The following is a 24,350-nucleotide window of genomic DNA, read 5'->3' as shown; positions in this document are numbered from 1 at the left end:
ATTGATTCACCTGCTTTCACAGCAAGCTGGCAGAACCAGACAAAATTATCTGATACTTTGATTCGGAGGCACCAAAATAGAGCAATTTCATGTAAGGGATTACAGCAGTAACAAGAACCCGCTTCGATCACCACTACAGATGATCAAAGGCTCCACTAAGCACCCAGTTGTGCCACAGCACTAACTCCAATCCCAGCAACGCAGCGACCTCACTGACGCTGGCCAGGGGACGCTCAGGTGCATTTTCAAAAGGACTTTGCCACATGCTTGACCAACACTCAGTCGTCGGTGAAATATTTAACAAGCTGGACAAGGGAATTGTTCTAATGTCAGGTGAGTGCAGGGTAAGTGTGTATTTCCCACCCCTTCCCAGAGCATTATAGGGACAAGGCTGGGGACACACACCCTTAAAAAGCTATCTGATCTATCTCCCCACCCCAGAACTGGCTCAGCTCTACACCCAAACTATTCTTGCAAGATGTCTGACAAGTACTTAAAAGCACTAACAATTCCACCCCTGCCCTCAGCAGCCTATTCCAGCTCTACCCTAGACTTAAGAGTTATTCCTGTGTCTAATCTCAGTTTCCCTTTCCAGCTCACCTAGCCTCAGGGGACGTGGGAAATAGCTTTGCTTCCTCTCTGCTGCAGGGTTGATGCCTTGTTAGCATGCCTGACTGAGGCAGGTGGTAGCAGGAGCTGCAGATGGGAGACACTGGGACAGCCCTGCCACAGCAAACTCAGCTGTGCTACTCCCCAGCATAGGCTTGTTCACAAAAGAGACAGACAGTCCCCCCAGCTGTCTGGCCTTCAGTAGTAGGAAGGCAAATCAAATCACCAAAATCATTTTACTGTAGGGAGGAGCAGATCCATCTCCAGATGGACGGTGTGGCATCGCAGTGCTGCAAGTATCCCCTTGCCCCCGCTGAAATCACCGGTAAAACTGTTGCAGCAGGGCCAGGAGCCATTACTTCCAGCAGCTCTCTTAGCCATGAGTTGATGGAAGCTCTGCATCTTATCACTCACTTGCTGTCCTGATCTTTTTTCCTCAGTGCTTTGAAGTCGTCTGATATTTTTATCATTGTTGAAGCAGCAAGCAGATAATTTGATTTAGGAATTGCACACAACAAACTCTCTTAACCAGAACAGATTCAGATTCCTCTGTGCTTGGGTCTTGCTCTCCCACACCCGCCCCCCTCCAAGCCTGGAAGGGCCCTACGGCAGCCAGAGGAGGCACAGACACAGAGCTACTGCTTTAACACAACAACTAACACCCAGCGCTACCCACCAGCTGGGGTTTAAGGTTGCTGTAACAGATGCTGTCACAGCCAAGATGTAAAAAGAATAAAGAAAGATCTTTCTCTCTAGACATATCAAATATTCACACTGGACCTTGCAGAAGGGCTTTTGCTTCTTGTATTTGGAAAGTAAAATACCAGGAAGGAAACTGCAGCAAACGACCTACAGAACTGAATATCACATTTCAGGAGAGCCTTTAATCTTCAGCAAGCCTTTCTGAATTAGCAATTTTGTACTCAATCCTGCAGCCTAAGCCATCTAAAATAAAAGGTACGGGCAGCCCATGTGAATTTAAAGCACCTACTATCTGGGTACTTCACATCCTGGACTATTTAGATCCTCAGAAACTGCATTAGCAAATGAAGAATACTATTTACTTTGGTGGTGTTGTTACTGTGGCCACACTACTGTAACAAAGGCACTGTAAATCCACTTGAAAGCTGCCTGCCTTGTTAAATCTTGGCATGCCATATTTACTTCTCTCTCCCAGATGCCAGGTTGACAGAGGATGATGCGAGGAGTTCAGATCAGCAGGGAGATAAAGAAAAAAGAAACTTCAACAGTTGGAAGTATTTAAGGAAAATAATAGGAAACCATTTTCAAGTCACTGTCATTGCTAAGGAGCAAGTGGATCCACAGCAATGTACAGAAGAGCCCAAGGAATAAATGCCTCCCCCAGGTGTAACCCCCCCAGAAGCAAGCACATGCCACCTTCCCAGCTCTGGGGCCGGGAGGGGCACTGGGACTGCCTGCCCCAGGAAAGGGACTTCTCCAGGTACACGAAGGCAAGGCTAAAGCAACGAGGATTTGGCCACAGAGACAACCACGACCCTTGAGAGAGCAAGTTGCCTCTCGCCATTCATGCACATGCACGTTGCGTGCCGAGCCCCCTCTCCAGGGATGCCCTGGGACGCTGCATCCTGTACAAGGCTGGACTCAGCTCTTCAGAGTGCCCTGACCCTTCAGCCACACTCTGTGACCCACCAGAATGGGACCTTGCACCAAGCTGAACGCAGCCTCAGGCCAAATGGGGGGAAAGCCAAGGGAAGAGGGGTGCCAGGCAGAAGCTGGCTGTTCAGGCTGCTGTGAACCCACAGTCCCGTGAGCTTTTGCAAGCTGAATCACCCTCCCTCGGGAGGAGATACAGGCTGCAGTTCTCCACTGCAGCACTGCCCTGCGTTACCAGCTCTGCTAGGCACTTGCTTACAGTCTGCGGGTACAGCTGGAACCAGTTTACAGCCTTGTTTTACTTTGCAACTGCAAACCCTTAGACGGTTTCAAACCAGGTTTCTAAATAAGCATGCCTGGGTGAGAGAGGGGTTGCATCACTTCCATGCTTTAAAGATTGTTTTTACACCCACCAGGTTCAGTCTACAGATTTTCATGAAAATACAACTTCATCCTTCCTACAACTCCTCTCCCAGTTTCAAGGAAAACACCTCCCACTGTACAATGGTTCCTCTTCTCTTATTCACCTTCGAGAAGCAATAAGTTACAAGCTCTGGCCTGCAAAGTATCACCACTGGCATTTGAATTCGCACCCAATGAAATTAAAGAACTGCTTGTGTCTCAGAGGTGTCATTTCAGGCTCTTTGCAAACGCAGGCTAACATTAATTACTGTCACAGTGACAGCAACCCTAACTGCCCAGTACACCAGCAAACGCAGGTGTCGGTTTTGCTGCGTAACCAATCCTAAACACTTCACTGAACTCCTTGCAGCAGACAACTGCAAAGAAGAGATCCTTGTAGCACGAGGCAACATAGCAAGTCAAGCAGGGAAAGCTCCCTGCTGAAACCAGGATATCATAAAGGCTGGGAAATAAGGGCCATGAAAAGAGAGGAGAGACTGGAGGGTGAAGACAGCTTCCCATGAGAAGGGGTGGCCCTTCTCCTGCCTTCCTCAGCCACCAATTCACAGGAGGCTTTGAAATCGGTCACTTTGCTCCAGGTTCATTTTGCACAGGGCCATTTGCCTTGATTTTCTGCCCCTTTCCTCCCTGCAAAAGTCATCTTAAAAGTGTACTTGGAATAGCTTCTGTGTGCTACCAAACATCTAACAGCGCCCGACTGAATTTTAATTTCAGTAATGCAATAACTCATCAGCCTGTCATATTTCATATTAATGAGCATTAATTCAGTCTCCACTGAGCATCAGTAATGGATTTGGCAAACCTTACAGACTGAACTTGTATTGCTTGAATATATTGTATTGCTACAGCGAAAAGAGCGAGAGGACAAACAGAATAAGCTGTGCTATGTATTTATATGCTTCTTGCTTCCTTCTTCCTTTAAGATAATCTATTAATAAGCCAAAGGACACCCACAAATGTATTCCTGTCTATTGCCAGTCAGTTCCACAATGGTTTCCAATTAGACAGAGACTGTCAGACCATAATGCAAGGACACCCGAACACAGGGTGGCACGAGAACACCCACACCGTGCAGCTGAAGCCCTAAAACAGAAATGTGTACATCAGAAGCAGCAAGAGTAACTAATTGGAAACGTTGCCCAACAGAAAAATTAGCATTTCTTATTTCTAAGGTAAGTGCCAATAAACAGAGAGACATGTCAGCTATTTATTTACTTTCTGACAGTCCAATCCTGTGGCACATTCCCAAATGACTGCAAGAAAATAGGATACTGCTCATTTTTCAAGCAAGCGCTCCATGGCACATGGCATTTCAGCCACTAACAACTCACACGGTCCTTTTATTTAGGGCTTAGCCGCAATTTTACTCCCTTGAATCGGGAGTGACTTCGCTGAAGTCAGACTGACCCCGGGGAAGAACAGATTCAAACCAACTCCACAGCAGGAGGACTGCCCAGCCCTGGCAGAGGGGCTTGTACCTGCGTCCCAGCTCACTGGGTGATCCACCATCCCTGCAGATGATGGAGCAGCAGAGGGGCAGAGGCTGTTCAAAGGCAGCACTCGTAAGCCTTCCACAACTACACACAGGTACTCTGCATGCAAGCCACTGCAAGTCCAACGCAGGTGAGTCTACAGAGCCATTTCCCAAAGCCTCTTTGCTAAGGGGTTTTCAAGGTGCCGTGCACCTCCTGACTGCACTAGTGACACATTTCAAGCTGAGCTACAGTGCTCTGGTACTTCGCTGGCCCACACTCCATCAAGTACGAGACAAAATGTTCAATTCGTACAAAATTCTGACTCTGCTGTATAAATCCCCACGTGCTCCTCGCTGAGCAGCATGCATCCCTCTGCCCATGCCCTGCACAACCCCCAGTGCAGCAGAAACCACCGGAGTGTCACTGGAGCTGTGCACAGGACCTCTCGCTGGCAGAGCTCCCTGCTCCATACACTCACCAGTTCAAGTGCAAGACAAGGGACAAAGTATTGGACATCGGTGTTCTTGAGGGTTCTCTCACCCTACCTGTATTTGTGGTGATGTTCACGTGTTGCTCTGCTGACTCTCTAAACTTGAAGAGCAGCACTTTGCTCTTCATGGGCACCAATTTACCTCTGCCACCCCCAAAAAGAACACTAATTAATATGAATAAATCACATTTTGAAGGCACCGGTGTACTTTTCAAAACTTGCTTCAATGAGATTAAGCTCTTGTGTCACTTGGGTAGTTTGGAGAACTGCCCTAGGACAACATAATTTTAACCCTAAATATTAATGTTAAATAATTTCTCAGTCCCTCCAAAGGAACAGATTATTTCACAAGCATGGGGAGCTAGGGACCACAGGGCATTTCCTCTTTAGTTTTCTCTATCCATGCTGTTTGAGGATAGGACAAAGTGTTAAACTATATCTAAGCAGCAAGTGAAAGATGAAAGAGCAGGTACGCCCAAAGAGATCTTGTACCTCTGGCTGGGTGCAGAAACATCTGCTGGCTCAAAGCTATCCCCTAGCCTCACCTCTCCAACAAAGTCATGCGAAGAACAGTGCTAAGAGGTAGCAGGATGCTGGTGGAAGGACTCAGCCTGCCTGTCCTTGTTTCCCTGCAATGCTTCCCCCCTTCCATGCCAGGTATTAAATTCTTCTGTACTAACAAGCCTCCAGATAACAGTACTGACCCTTCACATCACAGCACTGAGAATCAGACCTGCCAGGGCCACAGCACTGATGTGCAAACCTCTAAGCAAAGGCACGGCGTGTTTGGCATGGAAGAGGTGCCAGCTGACAGAGCAACCACAGTAACACGCATGACGACACAGCCACCCCGCAGGCTCTGGGTAATGTGTCTGCCTGCAGCTTGTACCTGCCCGTTTATTCCCGTACGTGCTCGTTCAGGCAGATGTCTCAAAGCCACCTGCAGCCCAACAACCTCCTGCCAAGTTAGGGACATCTAGAGCTCAGTGTGCCTGTGCCAGGCTGGCTCCCTGCCACCTGCACAGCCCTCCCTCTGCCCCAGCCTCGCATCTGCATCGCAGACAGACAAGTGTCCTCAGGGACAGCACAGCTGCAAGGCTTGAAAACAGCGGGGATGGAAAAGCACCATCTTTGCTCCAGTCCAGGGTGAGGCAGGGAAGTGGCTGCCCGATGGGAAACAGAAAAGCTCTCTGGATCTATTTGTTCCTCTAGTATTTTCCATAATAATTAAACCCCTACCATTGGGTAGAGATGGATAAACATCCACACCCCACCCTGCCATTTTCCTACTGTTCCACGTGCATCTTCCCTCGCGAACGCAGGGAGGGAAAGCACAGCCCGTCAGTCCCTGCTGCAGCAGCTAACAGCATCCTGCAGTGCCAAGAGGGGACCAGCTGCAGACTGCCCGACCACAGCCTGGAGCAGACCCCACAGCAGGCTGTGGGCTATAACCAGTGCGTAAAAACCGCGATGACTTCAGACATAATGTTCCGCTGTCTCGCTACCATGTCCAACACGCTAGGCATTAAGGTGACTCCAGTTTTCAAAGGTGGCGGTCCCCACTCTGATCAGGCTCACTTTGGGTCTTCCAAATAACAGGTCACTTTTAAACAGACCTCTGTATCTACCGTTAGTGGAGCATACCCATAATCACACAGCACTGAACAGATACCAGAAACCAACACCTTGGGAGGCCGCCCCACCACAGACGGCAGACTCTCTTATCTCTGAAACCAGCAGACATGACATTAAATGTTCCATCACTGAAGGATAAAAATGGTCTGAAACACATAAGAGACTCCAGCCTATGAGAGCATAATCTTCACCATGGGGAAAGAGTTTCCCCCGGTTCTAGATCCAAGGCAACCCCACTGGAACCAGGACAGTCCTCAAAACCCACAGCAGATGCCCTGTTCTGAATCCAGCCCTGCAGGTTCAGCTTCCACTGAAGGCACCAACCTCTCTGGACCTCCAGTCTCACCTTGTTCTCCTCAGGGGTGAACTGGATTTGGAAAGTTGAACACATGCCAGGTGCTACCTTACAGCACACACCACCGGGGCTGGTCAACTTGAAGTAAGGCGACGTCTCCAAGACAACCTTCACCAGCCGAGGAACCTGCAGGAAAGACAGGAAACTATGATTTTGCCACTCATATGGAAACATGAGGAGAAAATACCTGGCCATGCCCTGGGGACATCCCGTGTTAACCACCTTTCCAAAGCACTTTTAACTCTTGAGGTTGTCACAACCCGGGATGGAAGCCCAGGAAGTCACAACAGTTCCGTGATCCCCTTGGGTTAAATTAAGGTGAAACAACACCAAATGACCGGTTAAAATGTTTTACTTGCAGTAGAAAACAATTTAAACTTGGAAAAGGATAATAAGCAATGTGATCTCTTATAAATCTGTAAGAAAGAAAAGAAAGGAAAGCAGTAGAAAGGTGAGAAAGAGAGTCAAAGAAATCTGGATCAGCACCCCTGGATCCAGCGTTGTCTCAGGTCCGACCATCTTGGGCGGTGGGTGCACACACAGCAAAGTTTCAGTTCATCTTATCAGCTGATTAACATACTTCTGCTTCTGGGGCAGAAATGCTCACCTCTTGTCAGGCCTTGTCGCCCCTTCAACGGTGAAGGCACGAAGTTGTTAGCAAGGCAAGCATGGTGTCTGGCTTACACAACAGAGCCACACAGTACTGGGCTTACACAGTGCAGCCAGGGATTAGCGGTCTTTGTGCTTGAGGGGAAACTTTCGGTTCCACTCAGTTTCCCCCCTCTGAGGCCCACATAAGGAGTTTGTCAGTACAACTGCAAGGGAGTGGGGAGTGCAGCCTTCCATACACTCCTGCTCCCTCGGGTGACATTCCTTAGACTAATCACAAAGGCCACAGCTTGTCCTGGAGGTTTTCTCTGTCGATGAATGTTTGAGGCATCAATTCCTTCAGTTCCTTACAGAGGTACATGCACCTAATACACCAGGATGGAATCCATTCTGCCAGGGCCCAGAATCAGCGTGGACCCCATGAATGGTATCCCTTGGACAGGGGCACCCACGCTGCTCTTTCCAGTATTCCCAAGCTAAACGCCAGGCCAGGAATGGCGCAGGACTCTCCAGGAATAACTGAGGGACCACCCTGCAACTGTCTTTGCCAAAGGGTCTTCCATTTCCAACCACGTCCCTGTCAAAACCTGTTATCTCAGAATATACTCTGACTTCTCTTGCTGTTCCCCCACCTGCAACATGCCCTGACAGCTTTTTTTGTCCACTTGTTTGTTTTCCAACAAGACTGGTAGATTTGGAGGGGGGGTTAATTCACGTGCTCTCACGGACACTTCCCTCTGCCCGTCCTGCCCTCCTCTCACGTACACTTCTTACTCTTCATTACAGAACAGTATCTTTAATTACATCTTTCTTTTTCTGAACATTCTCTGCTTCCAGCACACTTACTCTTACATGTCAAGAGAAACCCTTGCGTGTACAATGTTCTCTCCCAGAGCACTTTCCCACTCAGCTCCTTTCCTCCCTCCTGCCTTTTCCCACCAGCTGCTCTTGGCACATGCCTCATTGAAGCAAACGTTTCCCCTGCCAAAATTCAAAAGGTCTCAATTTTCCTCTTTACAGTGCAACAACATTGCTGGCATTTTTCAACTTCTCCCTTCTCAACTCTCCTGGGAAATCTCAAAACGATCACAATTTTTTCAAGTAAAGGTGGAGACCTTCAAGAGAACATTACTCTGGATGTGCTGTGGTTCTCCAAAGGGAAAGCAGAGAGCCACGTTGCTTAGAAAAACCTGAGCAGAACTGCATTAAGCTCAGCAGGAGCCTAAAGTGGCACCTAAAGGCCTCCCACTGCTTCTGCTAAATCAGTCCATTTCCCCTGCTGCTTCAAAACACCCTTCCTGGAGTGATAATGCCACTAACCATAACTTCCTCCAGCATGGAGAAGGCTCAAGCTCTGGGCCTTGACAGTGAGCTGCACAGAGGCAGCTAAACAGGCTGTGAGAGGCAGAGGCGTCCTGCCAGAAACCGAGATTAACCAGGAAGCCACCAGCACATGGTGCACACTCAAGGTAAAGCAGGAGAGCAGGTAAGAACTGTACAACCCTCAACGTTCCCATCAATCCAGGGCTTTCAAGGGGAAGGACGCCGACTAGAAAAGCTCCTTTGCGTTAGATACCACCAATGCGTGGCCAAAATCAAGGGGAGAATCCCCAGCATGGGAAGATTTCCACCATCTTGCAGAATAAAGGTGGTGAGACATTTTATTCTGGGTGTGCTGTGCTGCAGCAGATAATTTGTTATGCTGTAAACCACAGGAATTACACTGCTCTCCTCTTCCAGCACAGTGTTAAACCTCCGCATCCCACCACTTACCTTGTCAGTGTTCCTCAGAATCAGTGGCACTTCGTAGACCTCGAAGGGGACGTAGTTCTGAAATACCACCTCTGAAGGAAAAGGCTGAAACAAGCTCTGTTCCAGGTCAACTGCTGAGAACTGGAGAGGCAAGACAGAGCAGTGAGAGGAGGGTCAGCTGCTGGGAGAAAGATTCATGAAAGAATCCTACACCGATCTCCAGCGGAGTACAGTCTCTTGGTGAGTATGTCCACGCAGCTCACGCTAGGGAAACAGCCCCCCACCTGTGTTCTGAGCTGATCAAAAGTTTCTGGACCACACTGAGCAGGCTCAAGCTAAGAAGCTCTTTTGGCGGGTGTTCCTCCAGGTTTCCTTCTCCAGAATGCAAGGCAGCGCTTACTGCCAGCAGAGCCCTGTGCTAAGGTGGTCACACAGCTCCAAGAGCACTTCCTGGAAGAGCCACGAGCACTCATGGAGCAGGCGAAACCCAAGAATTTACACGAGACTCCATGGGAAACAATTTTGGGATGATCTTTACTCTGAGACAGAGACCGAGTCCCACACATCCCTAAATATCTTTTTTGATAGAGAGCCTAGAAACCAGTTAGAAGACAACACTACCAGAGGAGGTAAGGCTAAAAAGAAGGTAACACAGTAGTTGGGAAAAAGACAAAGGAGGTGAATGCTGGATAGTGGTAAGGTTTAGCTCTTTTATCAGCATTACTGGGCAACTTCAGTAAGACTGGACTTGGTATCTCCTTTTTCCACAGGCTTTAAATAGATGCTTTATTGTATTCCATTATTGCCATTTCATTTAATACCACTGCAGAAGCATGTCTGAAACTATACACAAACAGCAAATGTTCACAGAGCAGAGGCAATACTTGAGAAAATTCCTCCCTGCTTTGTCTCCCCTCTCCCAGCTGCACTGTTCCCACTCAAAAGACCCAGGCAGGCCTCCTGCTGCTCCACAGGAGCCACGCTCACACGGCAGCTCGTGCCTGCAGCACGCTGCCAGTTATGTGTGCGTTCATCTGATGCGTTCCCAGCCTCCTGTGCTGCCTAGGGCAATCCTTAACCAATTGGTTACAGGTCTCTTGCTGGCAATTTTCCACTCAACAGCCTACCTCAGCGATCCACCCGTTTGGACTGTGTGCTGTGGTGAGCAGTCCTGTGAGAAAAGCAGCTTAAACATACATCTAAGTAACCACTGATCCAGAGAACGCACTTCCACTCCCCTCTGCCCAGGGCCATTCCCCTGTATATCTGGCAGCCTGCAAAATCTAACACCCTGTAAAGGTCCCACACATTGTTCCAACCCAAAACATTAATGCACTTGGTTTTGTTAAATCTCGAGTAACTTCTATAGGCCCTCAGCCTTCAAGGGGCAATGCTGCCACCGTTGAGGGAGTCCCATGACCCCAAGCATTTGACAGTGACTACACCAAAGCACGAGGTGGCTATTTCACCAGGAGGATGGAAAATGGCAAGCTTGAGCCCTTGTGGCCTGCCCCAGCCTTCCCCCAGTATCAGCTAAATTCCAGCAAAACCCACCAACTTCAGCAGAGGTTATTTATATTGACTTAGTGCAGATCAGGACTTCCAACCTCTCACCAGGGAAAAACGTTCTACCTTTCCCCAGCAGAAGGAACTCCACCACCACCAGCAGTTTGAAAAGACAACAGGCCCTAGTCACTGAGGTATTCAGATGAGCCGGAGGCACGCCTGTCACAAACTCACACCCTCTTCAAATGTCACATCAAGCAGCAAGGAAAAGGGCAGGAAAAGGCTACCTTGTGATGGGAGGCTTCACCCATGTCTAGAAGCTGGGTAATCCGGGGCCGCCTCATCTCCCGGGTGCTGGCCAGCCTCTGCTTGGTGGTAAGAGACATCTCCTTCAGGAAGGCAGAGGGAGTCAGCTGAAATGCAAAACACCAGCAAGAGCTACAGAAATGCCTTTCTACAGAAAGACTTTCTCGTTCAAGTGCCACTGATGAGTAATTTGTGATCACAGCCACTAGGATAGTCCTGGAAGTCCCGTAAATTACCAGCTGAAATATTTAACATCAGTAAATTAATGATATAGAGAGGAATACACACGCTCTAAGCAAGTGGCTCTGTCCCATTAGCTTCTCCTTCATGAGGTGATGTGACATGTTTGGGGATTTCTGCTCTTTGGGTATTTGTTCCCTCTTGAGTTTTGCTGGATTGAGCCAGAGACCTTTGAAGAGAGTGGGGAGGAGTTATCAGAAATCCCCTAACTCCACCCTTGCACAGTGCTCACAACCAACACGCAGGTGGAGATGGCACTGCTGGGTGAGTCAGAGGAAAGCAGAAAAGCAGTGTTGTGCCAAGACTGAGGTGGAGAGGAATGGGTCCAAGTTTTCGTTATTTCTTTTCCATTAGCACTTGTTTTCTCGCTGTTCTGGCCTCATAGACCCCTCCACAGAAGGATACAGAGATGTCTCCTTGACAGAGCCTCAGCACTGGGTCACCTCCAGTGAAGGGAGCTCCAGCCAGCAGAGGGGACAGTTGTGGGTGGGAAGGAGGAATCGCCCTGAATCCACTGCTGTTTGCACGGCTGCATCTGTGCTCCACACAGGACACGAGATACCATGAAACAACTCTTTTGGAAGCTATTCTATCTGGGACAGTCGTGTCCTGTCAAGACTCCAGGCGGTTTGAGCAGCCCACCACATGCCCAGCTGCCCAGCGGTGTGGCCAGGGCAGCACTGGCAGGTATGCCCACGTGACAGAAGATGTTACTGCCCACACAGCAAAGAGGACGGAAGGAAGCACGTTTGTGCTTCAGCTGTTCCCGTGCAATGCCCAGTAATTCCTTTATCTCGGCTCCACTGGCACGTTCAGGCAAGACCCTGACCCTGAAGCAACACAGTCCACCCCCCACTGCACCATGACAGCCCCCTCCAACAGAAGCACGGCAGCAAAGAGGTGGGGAGGTGGTGCCTGGCTCCACAGCACCCTGACAACAGGAGGGGAAGGCAGAGGAGGGACAGGGGCAGCTTCCAGCCTTAACCCAGCTCCTACCCAGCCCCCAGCAGGTACTTACAGGCACACGCTGCTCTGCCTCTCTGACCAGCTTCGGATAACGACGTACTGCCACCTTACTCTGGAGTCCATCAGCCATTCTGGAGGATCCCATGGACCGATGAATCTTCCCAGTGGCCATGACTAGGCAAACCTGGAAGGTGTAACAATGAGACTTTGAAAATCTAGAATCCCATTCACAGCAGACCCAAAGGATACACCTGTGTCTCCAGGCTGTGGCATCCTTCCTAAGTGGAGAACATAAGGCCGCCCCACACTGTTTCATGATTAGACCATATTTAAGTGGCAGAGTTAAGATTCATAGAAGTAAAACTCCATAAAAATATTCCCTGAGCCAAAAAAGCCTTTTGCTGTGGGTGCAGTCCCACGAGCCACAACTATTTCTTTTCATGAACTTCATCTGTCAGCTGACAGTGAGATGGACCAAGGGTCCCTTCCAAGGGTCTGCTGGAGAGTCCCCAGCTCCACATACTACCATTTACTGCTGTGGCTCCTGCCTTAAGTATTTACAGCACCATTTTCCCCTTCCCAGCATCCGATCTCTGCTATCCTGGCTTGCCAACTTTGCATGTCCTTTTTTATTTACTCTTTTTCTGGCATCTGGACCACATTTCATAGAATCGTTTAGGCTGGAAAAGACCTTTAAGATCATCAAGTGAAACTGTAGACCTAGCACTACCAAGCCCACCACTCCTTTCCCTGGATGTACGCAGGAACTGCTGCTCAGAAAATCCCTACAGATTTCAAATGCAGGACCGAGGGCCCCCTACCCCGGGCACCCCCCTGCCCCAGGCACCCCCATCTCGCACAAGGGATGCCCCCAGCCCTGCGGCGTGGGGCAGGGGGTGTCACCCCCCCCCCCGAACTCCTCTGCAGCCCGGGTCCCTGCTCCGCCCCGCTCCCAAGCTCCCCCCCGCCTGCCTGTGGCTGAGCCACCCGACAGCACCAGCACCCAGAGCCGCCCTCTGGCTTTCGGCCGGGAAGGGGACGCAGACACCGCTCCCCAGCATCCCCCACCTCTCCCTCTCTGCAGGGGCTGTGGGGACACACTCACAGGAGGATCCCGATGCCAGACAGGCTGTTGTCCCCGTTGCCAGGGCAACTGGGCATCCCGGCACTGGGCAGCCCCAACACTGCCATGGCAACGGCGAGGACACAATGGGGGGCGGGGGGGACAGCTCTGTGACATGGGGGCAGAGGGGACAGGGATGCTCAGCGCCCAAAGCACCCAGTGAGCACAGCAAGCAGGCCCTGAAACCACCTCCAGCACACCTGCCCGGCTCCAGCACAGCCGCAGCCCCGGGTGCATTACCCCGGCACGGGGAAGCGGCTACAGACAGTCCCTTGCTGACCTCGTTCCACTTTCTGACCCAGTCCTGGGCCTCACCATGCCTGGAGATGGAAAGTTCTCAGACAGACCCCCCCTCTCACAGAGCTCCCTGCCCAGGTACACGGGTGCAGCTGAGACAGGGAAGTCGAGGGAGGCCCAAGTCTCTTCCAGGTTTCTTCCCAATGAACCGGGCTTATCAGTTCCAAGAAGGCTTGCAAGCCAGCCACAAAAGGAAGCATCAGCCATCTGTCCCCAGGGGAGACCCACGCTTTCAAAAAGAGAGCCCAGAAGCTGAAATTTCACCACTGAGGTGAAACGGGTGGTGAAACATCACCACGAGGACGTACGGAGTTTATATTGCTGCCCCCTCTCCACTCCTGAGGTTGGACATACCCATCTCTGCTCCCTCAGGGACCAAGAAGCCCCTCTTCCCTTGCCAACACTCTCTCTGCCCCATGAGCTCCCCTCTGCTTTCCTGCACAATATCCAACTGTCACCAGTAAGCTCAGCTTGGAGCCATCATTCCCAAATCACACTTGGCTCTCAGCTGGCTGCCTGCGTTTCTGACTCCAAGAGGACACATGTGGAGCAGCCCAGGACGTGGAGAGGGGATCACACTGGCACACAGCCCAGCACAGAAGCAACCCAGCCCCCTCAGCACTTCAGACAAGCCACCCTCCTCCATCCTAGCAGGGTCTGACCGAAGCAGGCTGCTGGCCCTGCTCTCTTCAGAGGCACAGGGTTCATGCAGGGAGCTGCTCTACAGGGCTGAAAATCCTTCCCCCATCCCCTGGAAAATGCTGCTGACAGCTCTCATCCTCCTGCAGAAACACATGAGCATACAGCCAAGGGCAGCAGCAGGCATGTGGCATTATTAACCTCTCTCTTGCTGCAGTGCCAGAAGGACACAGGGCACCATCAGCCTGCATCCCCCACAGCCCTGCTGCAGGCTCTGAGACAAAGCCCCAGCACAGGCACTGCCCAGCTTCTGGACACCAGGACCAGAGCCCCTGGGGGGTGACACAGGCACATCAGAAACATCTTTCCTGGCATCAGTGCTGCACTCACCAGATCGAACCCACAGAGTAACTGGGCACAGCTGGTGTCTTGCAGAGGACACGGAGCTGCAGCAAAGGCAAAGACAAGGGCTGCAGTGAGGCCCCAGGGAGAGGAGGGCAGTGCTGGCACAGACAGCTTACACCATCCGTGGGAGCATTCCCTTCCCCCGTTTTAACCCATGAAGGAAGAACTCCAGTGCTCAACGAAGGGACTGACTGCGACACTCAAACCCTTTTAGATGCTATCAAAAGGTCTCCTACCAAATAACTGCAGTGAGATCACTTACCCAACTGCATCATCATGAAGTTCCAATCATGAATTCCCCAATGGACAGTCCATAATCCTCTCTAATCCAAGCAGGGTTTGTACTTGTTTTCTTCTGAGAAAGAAGGGAAATAAAGTTGGCTCCTTTTAACCATGTTTGTCCTGCCTTCCCCTGAGCAATGCAATCCCACATTGCAGGGGAGAACATTGATCTTTTTGGTAGCACACACCTCAACACACAGCCCTGGGTTTGCTTTCTCCCTTTTTATTCCCATGTTCGGAATCAATTTTTTTCCTCACTTTCTGTTTATTTTACATCTCACTTCCAAACCCTGAGCTGGTTCTCTACTCCTTTTCTAAATCAAGACAGTATCTCAAATGCCTACATTTTGCACACCCTGACATTAGCGGTGCAACCATGAAATCCAAAAAGAGTAAACTCGTTTTTCCCCATTGCTTTTTGAAACAAAGCAAAGTCCTTGGCCCCAACAAATGTAATGCCTCTTAGCTTTTCTTTTTCTGTAATACTATGAAACCATTAAATCCAGCCAGCTGTCTTTGTGTAAATGCAGAAGAAAATTTACAAGCCTCAAGAAGTTAATCGCAGCTCAAGGGGAATCTCTGACATGGAGGTTAGCAAGGCAGTAACTGTGAGGCTGTGACTGCCAGGAGACAATGCCACAGGAAGATGGGTCCATTCTGGATGGAGGTTCAGGCCTGACTCAGCAGGGTACTGCCCTTAGGCATCTCAGCCTAAACAAGAAAGTGGACAGTTGTCAAGGGCACTGATCACCTACACAGTTACAGGATGCTTCGATAGTTCTGGGGCTCACTCTACCTTAATCCCAACTCTCCTGGCCTTGTGTTTCCTCTGGCAGCTAAAAACCACCTAAGTCCCCACCATATTGAGGGCAGAAACATGCTGCAGTACCAGCACACTGTAGGAGCAGGGCTTAGTGGCCTTTCACAGTCACAGAGGCAGAGCAGGGGTCAGTCTCTCCTCCTCCACACCCAGCTCTTCTCCTCAGCTGGCAGGGTCCTGCCAGGGCACTCTCCATCCCACCCAGTGCCATGGGGCACCACAGGCTGGGGAGCACCAGGCCCTCCTCTCCTCCACCCAAGGAGGGCACAGAGCCTCCTTCAGAGCCCAAGCACATGGCAGCTCTCTACCACTGGACATCTCATGCATTTAAAACCATGGCAATACCCGAGCACCCACAGCCCAGCAAGATCCTCCCATGGTCAGCTCCAAGGACCACGCTAAATGCCACAAGTGGTCCTTCCCTCCAACTTCTCCAGGACAAGAAAAAAAAACAATGTGCTTTACCTGGTCCACCACAGCTTGGTTGGCATTTGCAGCTTCTGGCATCACCTGGCAGCTCCATTTGCAGTGGGACGGGTCTCCTTGGCTCCTGGCTTCACAGCAAATCCGTCATCCAAAGCCCCAGCAGGTCCAGTACCTCTCCTGCAGGGCACTTTCTAACACCAACATCTGGTTCTGTGATTTGAAGTAAAGGAGAGGAAGATTAGAAAAAACAAGAGCTGTAAGTGGGACACAGGGAAGGGACAAACCCAGCCCGTGACATGCATTTCAGCCTCAGCCCACAGGAGCCCCAGGCACAGTCACGGCAGCTACAAAGCGTGTTCAGAAGCAGTTCTGGGAAAGGAGCAGCTTGCTTTCTTTATGCCTTGTGAAGCACTGAAGGGACAAGCTGGTCTCCTTGCCACTGCCAGGCCAGCGGGTGCAGCTCCCTGCAGCACACGGGCTGTGCCAAGAGGTGCTGGGGCAGCCTGAAGGCACCAGCTCTGCTGGGGGAGGAAGTTACAATGTGAGCAGGCATCAAGAAAAAAGGCAAAGTGGAATGTGGCTTTACCTGCTCTGGGCAGTTGCCTTCACAGGCTTAATACAACCACACAACAGCCACAATTGCTGAGTTTGAACTCAAGCAAAATCCCAAAGCAATTGCTGGATTAGTCAAATATTTGACTGCATTTGTATCCGAAAGTCTTTTGCCAAAAAAACTGGGCGTTTTGTTAAAGAACAGCCACACAGAGGCTGTCCTGGGCTGGAACCTGAGCCAGGGCTTTATGATTTTTAAACAGGGCACCTAGTGCACCCCACAAAAGAGCCTCTGCTCTCTGCTGTGGAAGTACTGTCAGACTCCACAGCTTTGACGTGATCGAGGTCTGCATGCTGACTCCCAGCACATCACATTTTGGCAGTGGGAGCAGAGGGGCAGGTTTTCATTTTCAACATAGACATCGTCCAAGATGAACTGTTAAATCAGCTCCTCGGGTTCTTCCTTTGAACCTCTTCCCATCCTTCACACATCCCAACAACTACCATGAATCAAAGAGCCAGGAACAAAACCAGCCCCAAACATCTGCAGATTCTCCTTGAGAGAAACCTTCCCACTCATGAAAAAACAGCTCTGTAATAAGCATACGGCCTCAAAAGCAGAGGGGAAAACCCTTCAAAACACAAAGCAGGAGTGGAGCCACTTGTGAAATCAGACCGGTTGATCAGAAACGCTGATCGGTCTGTGCAGGGAGCACCAAAGGCCTGAAAGAATGAATCTGCCAAGCCACTGATATCATTTAAAACAGCTGGGATTAAAAAACAAAAAATGAGGATAAAAAAATTAAAAGATAAAAGCTAACCCAACCTCACTTATGCATATGGATATTTGTGTTATGTGATCCAATGAATATGTATATCCACACTCTAGAAGTTTCTGGTAAAATGTGCTGTTGGGGTGCAAGCTTTGTGGAGAAATCCCCTTGCACCCCGGCACCGGAGTAAACATACCTGCTGTGTAACTCTCTCTGAGTTGTAGAGTCTGTTTCTGCAAATCAACAGCTGCCTGCCTCCTGCCTTGGCCACCCACCTAAAAACCTTGACGAGGGAAATGGAAGGGCACCAAGCACCCAGCTGGTGCCTTCAGCCCTCAGCATCCTCCATCTCTGAAGAAAAACAGAGCAGGGCAAGTAAAATTATGCCCAGGCACCAGGACCTTCTAGAGGCATCCATCAGCTGAACTTCTGACTGAGAAACAAATATCTAGGGTTTCCCTTTAGCACAGCCTCAAGGCACATACCTTCTTTTAACCCTCCCTGGCTGTTGCTCCCACCTTTTTAATCAGGAACTAGATGCTGATTTCTCCCAGACAGGTTCACAGTACCTCGCTGGGATGAACGCAGAAAGATGGCTTCTGTTTAATTTTCCTATCACTAGAAGACAGAGGTTTCCAAACCTGTTTGGAAACTTTTTTTTTTCCCTGTCTGGTCTCACCAGCACTGGGAACTCCTTTTACAAATGGTATCTCATTAAAATACATCTGGGATTAACCAAGCCAGATACATCACACCTTCCCAAGGAATAGCTGGGCTGCAGGGGAGCTGATGAACCTCCTTATGGAGCAGATCTGGGTAACTAGCCCAGCAAGGAGACTGGTCAGGAAGCCAGCTTGTCAGTAACACTTCTTCTCCATGAGCAAGAGCAGTGACAGCTTTGCAGGCTGACTCTGGAAGGCTCCAGCTGCTGGCACAACACAGCTCCCTCCTCTGCTGGTTTGCAAGCCCTCCCTCCTCAGGCAGAGGCAGCAGATGAGGTAGCCAACCTCCCTTCAGACAGGACATCTGAGTCTATAATGGCACCTTTCATCCCTGGGCTTAGCTTCCTTCCTCTCCACAGCTCAGAGAGCTTTTCTGCCTCGTTGGACACACTGGTCCCTCCCTGCCCTGAACTCGGGAGAGGGCCCTGGGGAGGTCGGACTGGCCCCTCCATGATTTCAAGCTTGCTGGGCTGTATCTCTGTGCAATCCACAGTCCCTGCACATAAGGGCAGCCCTTTTTTTAGTCTCTCTGGCAAAGTGAGCTGAAAAGCAGCTGGGGAGAAGCATTCACTTGGGACAGTCAGATTTCTCCTTCCCAGCGAGCACCATTTGCAGGGCAGCAGACAAACTGGCTGACATTTGCCGAGAGCTCTGAAGGCACACAACCCTCCAGAAATGCCCATCATTAGTCCTGCTGTTCTTGGCCCACAAAGCTTGTCTGTCTCTCACAAAAGCTACGACACAAAAGCACAGCCCTTGCACACATCCTGTCTCCCTACACTCCTCCTCCTTGACTTAACTGTCCCCTTGACCCCTCAGAAAAATTTCAAGGCCTAGAAACACCTGGTATGAAATGAAAACAAAGGTCAGATATCAAGTGCAACCCCTCCTGGGGATGCACGCCCAACAAGAAACCCTCTCTCATCATGGTCATAATCCAGGTAAGCCTGAAACAGCTGCTCTTGAGGAAAGAAGCAGTACAAGGAGCTCCTCCCCAGCACATCACTCCCAGAGCTCTGCTTGGTCCCCGGGCAGGGCAGGGGCTGCTGCCAGCATGGGCTCCCTGCCTTCTCAAATTCCCCCCTCGACATTCCCACTTGCCCCAGGTCTATGTACAGGTTCATCTGGACACTTCACAGCAACAGCAGCTGTTTTTCCAGTCAAATAAATTCATCTAGAAGACAAAAGGCAGCTAGCGTCTGCTCCCTGGCACAGCTTGCAGCAGACAGCAATACTGATACATTTCTTCATGTTTTCTAATGCTTTCTTCTCTTCCCTTCACTCCTCGTAAAGCAGACTGCATGGGTCATCAGCAGGATCAGACACAGAAACACAGAAAAATTTAGGAGAAAGAGACTTTGGATGTCTCTGGTCCAACCCCTCTGCACAAAACAGACAATTTCAAAGTTCAAACAGATTGTGCAGGGATGCGTCCAGCAGTGTGAAATATCTCCCAGGATGGAGATTCCCCACCTCTCTGGATCACAATAAACTTTTACCTGCCCTTAAAGTCACCAGACGTTTGTCCTCAGCTACAGCACAGGCTCCAAGAGATACTGTGTGTTGTGACCCTGCAGCCTTTGTTCTGGAAGTGAACCTCAGCACGTGCCTTCAAAGTCCTTGGCTCCTGGAAAAGAAGAGAAATCTCCTGGTTTGAGTGGGTTTTTGTTTTTAAGTGGCCATCTGCTGAGACCAAAATGCCAGTTGCTTCATACCAAGGATAAAAGCCAAAGCCAGCGTACAGCAGAAAGGCAGGGAGGTCATCGACCTTGTGCATAGGAGTGCCAGATGTGCCATGGACCAATAATCCCATGGAAATAAAAGGTACCACTTGCCTTTAAATATGGGTGATTGCAACAAATTGGTGCAGACTTGTGTCTGCTCCAAGTACTTTAAAGTGCTAACGTCTGCCCCGGGGCCTTTTCAGTAAGAAGCCCTTGGAGACACAGGCTGCCAGACTTGTGCCAGCCAGAAGAGGAGAGGGCGGCATGTCAGTGATTCTGGCTGAACTGGCTCTCGTCACAAAGTCGGGAGGAAGAGATTCATTTTTTTGGTGCTACATCTCTTTGTGCTTCTCTTTCCTGGAAAAACTAAAGGTGATGGTTGGAGCAGTGACACAGACAGGGCACGTCCCAGTCTCAGTCAGGGTCACCTACGTTATAGAAATGGTAAGGTCTGGTCCCCCAACGCCACCCGGAGCTCCCTGCAGTGGTGGGAGGGAGTTAACTGGGAAGTACCGATGCCTGTTCCACTTCCTGGTCTGTCAGCTGAGTACAGACAGAGCAAGTCAGAGATGGACATCCAGACAGACAGTTGCTTGGACAAACCAAAGTGGTTCAGCCAGAAAATACTGAAGAGAGGACAGAGTCCCAAACAACCTGATAGCAGAGCATGTGGTAAATGGGCTGATGGGAAGGAAAGCAGGAAAAGGGTTCCTGAAGCCCCCAAGGCCCACGGGGGCAGGAAAAGTCAGAAAGCAGGCAGCATTCCTGAGAGTCAGGCCAGCTGTAAGTGAGCCCAGCTCATGGGCTCAGAAAAGCAGAGCTGGAACTCGTACTGAGTGCCAAGATCTGCTCAGCTAAGGTATGTCAAACACTCGATAAAACAGCAGTTCTGGCTTGGGGTTTTTTTCCCACTGGATGAATAATCTTTTCTATCGGGATGCAGTCAGGAACCCAACTCCAATGTGGCTGGGACAGCCTTTCCTCTGATCAGGAACCCGGAAATCTCAGCTCAGCCACTCACAAGTTTCTCGCTCGCAGGGAGACTGCTTATAACAGCGCAGCAGATTAAACACAACAAGCAGTCACTGCAATAATCAAGGCAAACCCAGAGCTGCTGCTTGCCAGCAGAGCATTTTAGTTGAGGGAGCAGAGCAAAGCATCCTCCTTTCACTGATCCCTTGAAAGTATGCAACTGCTTTCCATCACTCATTGCCACCCAGACTGAGAAGGCTGAAGGGGTTCAGTTCTTCCTGCAGTCAGGGCCAAATAACGGGCACTTGTCACCACACATCTGCACTTGGGACTTGTCCACATCTGACTGACACAACCACTGCAATAACACAGCGCAACACCCAAAGTCTGTCCTAACACTTGATAACCACACCTAGAGGGCACAGCTCATGGAACAGCAGGGCCAACCCTGAAACAGAGATCTGCCCAGGGCATGGGGGAGAACGGGGAGGAAGATGCAGGGCTGGAAGCACTGGGTTCCTGAAGCTAACAGCAGCACGGATGCAATCTAGACAAAAAGCTCTGCCTGCTGCATTCCCATTGCGTAATTAGTGGGAGGTTCAGCTTTCTGTATTTGTAAGGCTGTCCTGTACCTTGCTAGAGGGGTATGTCTCGTGCAGATCTGCAGTAGGGGATGTCCCAGTTCACTCAGCCCTGGCAAATCAAAGCTGTATCCTAATGACAGAAAGCAGAGCTGAGCTGAGAGATGGGACCAGTGTGAAAGCCACTGCCTGACATCCAGGACAGAAGAGCAGAGGTCTCCAGTCTCCATCGCAAGGGGTCACTCCCAAAGTGCCTCCTACCTTCTGGTCAGTAAAGCCGTAACTTACAGACCGGTGACATCTTTGAGAAAGGGTCCGAAACCTCCACTACGAACAGCAGACGAGCCAAAGATGTCTTCAGCACAGGGTTGGCTGGATTATTCACAGCCAGGGAATCAGCTAAGTGCTGTTTAACTCATTTGCCTGTTTAATCTAGAGCACTTTTAAATCCCCATAGATTGATCCAAGGTGCCAGGGGTATTTTAACCCTTGAGACCCCAAGACGTTAAACACTGGTTAAGAAAGCAATTTTAAATGTACAAATCGAATTTCCTTCAGTGTTTAACTAACTGTGAATGAACTCCTCATCCATCCTGGCTACCAGCTCTTGCTACAAGGAGGATTCATTCGGCTCCATCTTGCTTAAAATACTGAGCTGAATCAGCAAATCCTGTCCTGGAGGAACAGGTGACCCTGCCCTGAACCTCTGTGCATCACGCAGCCCCAATCTGCCGCTGCAGATTAAGGGCCAGAAGCAAAACACAAACAGGACAAAGAATAAACTGACGAACTGCTGGATTTGGAGGCCTGGTATCCCCCTCCCAAAAGACACGTCCAAAGACACCTGGGCTAAAGGATTGTTCCTTCAAGTACAAGAGGTAATACAGTAAACTCCCTTCTTTTCTCTGGGATTTGGTCACCAGAGAGCTGCCCATCAGCCCCTGGACAGACGAGCACACATCCTAATTAAAGGCAACATGTAAAAGCCCAAAGCAACAAAAGTAGAGATTCATTGGTGGCATCTGGCAAGTGACAAAGATACAGCAGCTTTTGGTAACAATTCTTTGAAGGGAAGGCCAGAGTTGATAGGCATCCCCGCTGGAAGGCTCTTACAGAGGAGAGTGTTAAACAGCGTCAACTGGCAGGTTTAAGCATTGTCTGGGAAATGTCAAACACTGTCGAGATACCACAGAGCTCTCTGCAGCCAAGCCCCAGCGAGGGACTCCTGTGGGCTCATCTCTGAGAACACAGACCGATGGGCCACCAGCCCTGCCCACAGAAAACACCTTATTAGCAGCTGGTGCAGAGAGTACAGGGACCTCAAAACAACCAAACCAGACAGGTCAGCCCACCCACACACCCAGCATCTCCCCGCAGTACCTGCAGCCACATCTGCAGCCCAGCCCTGCTGTCAGGATCCTCTCGGACTGGTCGGGTCAGCGCTCCCAGCCTTCCAAACCCCGGCCCTCTGGGAGCTGCACTCAGCCCAGCCCAGGCAAAAAAGATGAAGACACCCCTTAACTCGATTTGGAGACTTCCAGGAATTCTCCCACCTCAGGGAAAAGGAAATGGAACGAAAATTTTTGTTCAGTTTTTCCAAAGCAAAATAAAACCCAACCACTGCAGCAGCGAGACAGCTGTCCCGGGAGCACAGATCTTCAAAGCTCTGAAATAAATAGTCTTGCCTCTGGCTTCCAGCTGCATGGGATTGCTTTATAGCACCTTACACAAAACCCACAATAAAATACCTCCGACAAGTTATCAAAGAAACAGCATTAAGGTTGTCCACGGGATTAGGCATTGGCTTCTAAACCCCGTGTTCTTTGGTACCTTCAGCAAATGGCCAGCTCTGATTCAGTCCTCCGTTGGTTTCTGAAAGGGTGACAAAAGCAGCTTCAGCAAGATCAGAGTCAGACCACAAAATCTGCTTCCTTTAGAGATCAGGCCCTGCTGTCTCTGAGCAGCTCAGATCCTCCAACAGCCGCTGGGCCTGCAGGAACTGAACAGCTCGAGTCTGACCAGGGGACGAGGCAAAGCCTGGGGAAGAAGGCCAGCTGTGAAACAGTTTGACAGAGAAGAGGGGAGAGAGAAAATGTGGGCCAATAGAGCTTCCGAAGGAGATTAAAAGAATCAGGGCTTCACGAACCCAATCCATGAACTAGAGGTTTTGTATCTGTACAGATGTTACTGTACTCGGAATGGCAGAACACTAAAATCCACTGCCTAGGGGGAACAGAGAAGCTTTGGAGATGAGCACAGAGCACAGCGCTGCCAACTCTTTAACAGCCAGCAGAGCACACCTCCTCCCGGGGGGGGCAGCTCTAACTGCCACACTGCTGCAGGGAGGACAGGGGAGGAGAGTCAGGACAGCTGCAAAAAGTTCATGAGACTTCTCAAAGGGGAAAAAAAGGAAAGAGAAAATAAACAAGATCTTTTTACCAGGCTGTCTGTGACACGAGCCATCAAAACATGAGAGTGGGTGATGGACAGCTGGGGAGAACAGTCAGGATTCAACAAAACAGTTCAGGCTGCATGAAATCAGAATGAAAATGAACATTCATAAAAAAAATCTCTTAGTATTTGGCTTTGCCCGAGAGGTACCTCTGTGTCACAAGGTAAATATCCCATTCCGCTGCCCAGAGTCAGATTTATTCCAACAGAGAATTATTCCACTAACCGAGGGCTTTTCTACACAATAATTCCCCACACAGTCAAACTACAGTTTCAGGCACATCCCATTGCCTGCCCAGGATGGAATCCCCCAAGTGCGACTGTTCCCAATTCCATTTTTCCTGTAGGAAACAATGGGATAGAGAGGAATGTGTGCAGGCACTTCAGCAATGCACACAGCCGAACCACACAGGAACAGCTGGTGTGAGGTGGCAGATGGTGAGACAGAAGCGAGACCTCTGGGGTTGTCAGCTGCCAGTTCAACACCTGGGAATGACAGAAGTAGTAGAGGAAATTCTAACTGCTTTTAATATACCAAGAAATAACTGCTACTTGCCCGAGGTTTAGAGTGGAAAATCCCTT

General features: G+C 50.1%; 1 protein-coding gene across 1 annotated transcript in view; it reads right to left on the bottom strand.

Moving 5' to 3' along the window:
- The window catches only part of LOC141930688 (hydrocephalus-inducing protein homolog), a 51,729-nt gene extending 39,556 nt beyond the window's left edge, over positions 1-12,173 (bottom strand). Inside the window, exons 1-4 of the mRNA XM_074841890.1 lie at positions 12,054-12,173; positions 10,777-10,902; positions 9,005-9,124; positions 6,614-6,748 (exon numbers count right to left, since the gene is read on the bottom strand). Coding sequence (XP_074697991.1) covers positions 6,614-6,748; positions 9,005-9,124; positions 10,777-10,902; positions 12,054-12,173 — 501 coding nt within the window. The remainder of the gene's footprint in view (positions 1-6,613; positions 6,749-9,004; positions 9,125-10,776; positions 10,903-12,053) is intronic.
- Positions 12,174-24,350: the final 12,177 nt, after the last annotated feature.

This window comes from Strix aluco, chromosome 16 (assembly GCF_031877795.1).
Source record: "Strix aluco isolate bStrAlu1 chromosome 16, bStrAlu1.hap1, whole genome shotgun sequence".
NCBI lineage: Eukaryota > Metazoa > Chordata > Aves > Strigiformes > Strigidae > Strix > Strix aluco.
This window is presented reverse-complemented; position numbering and strand designations above follow the sequence as displayed.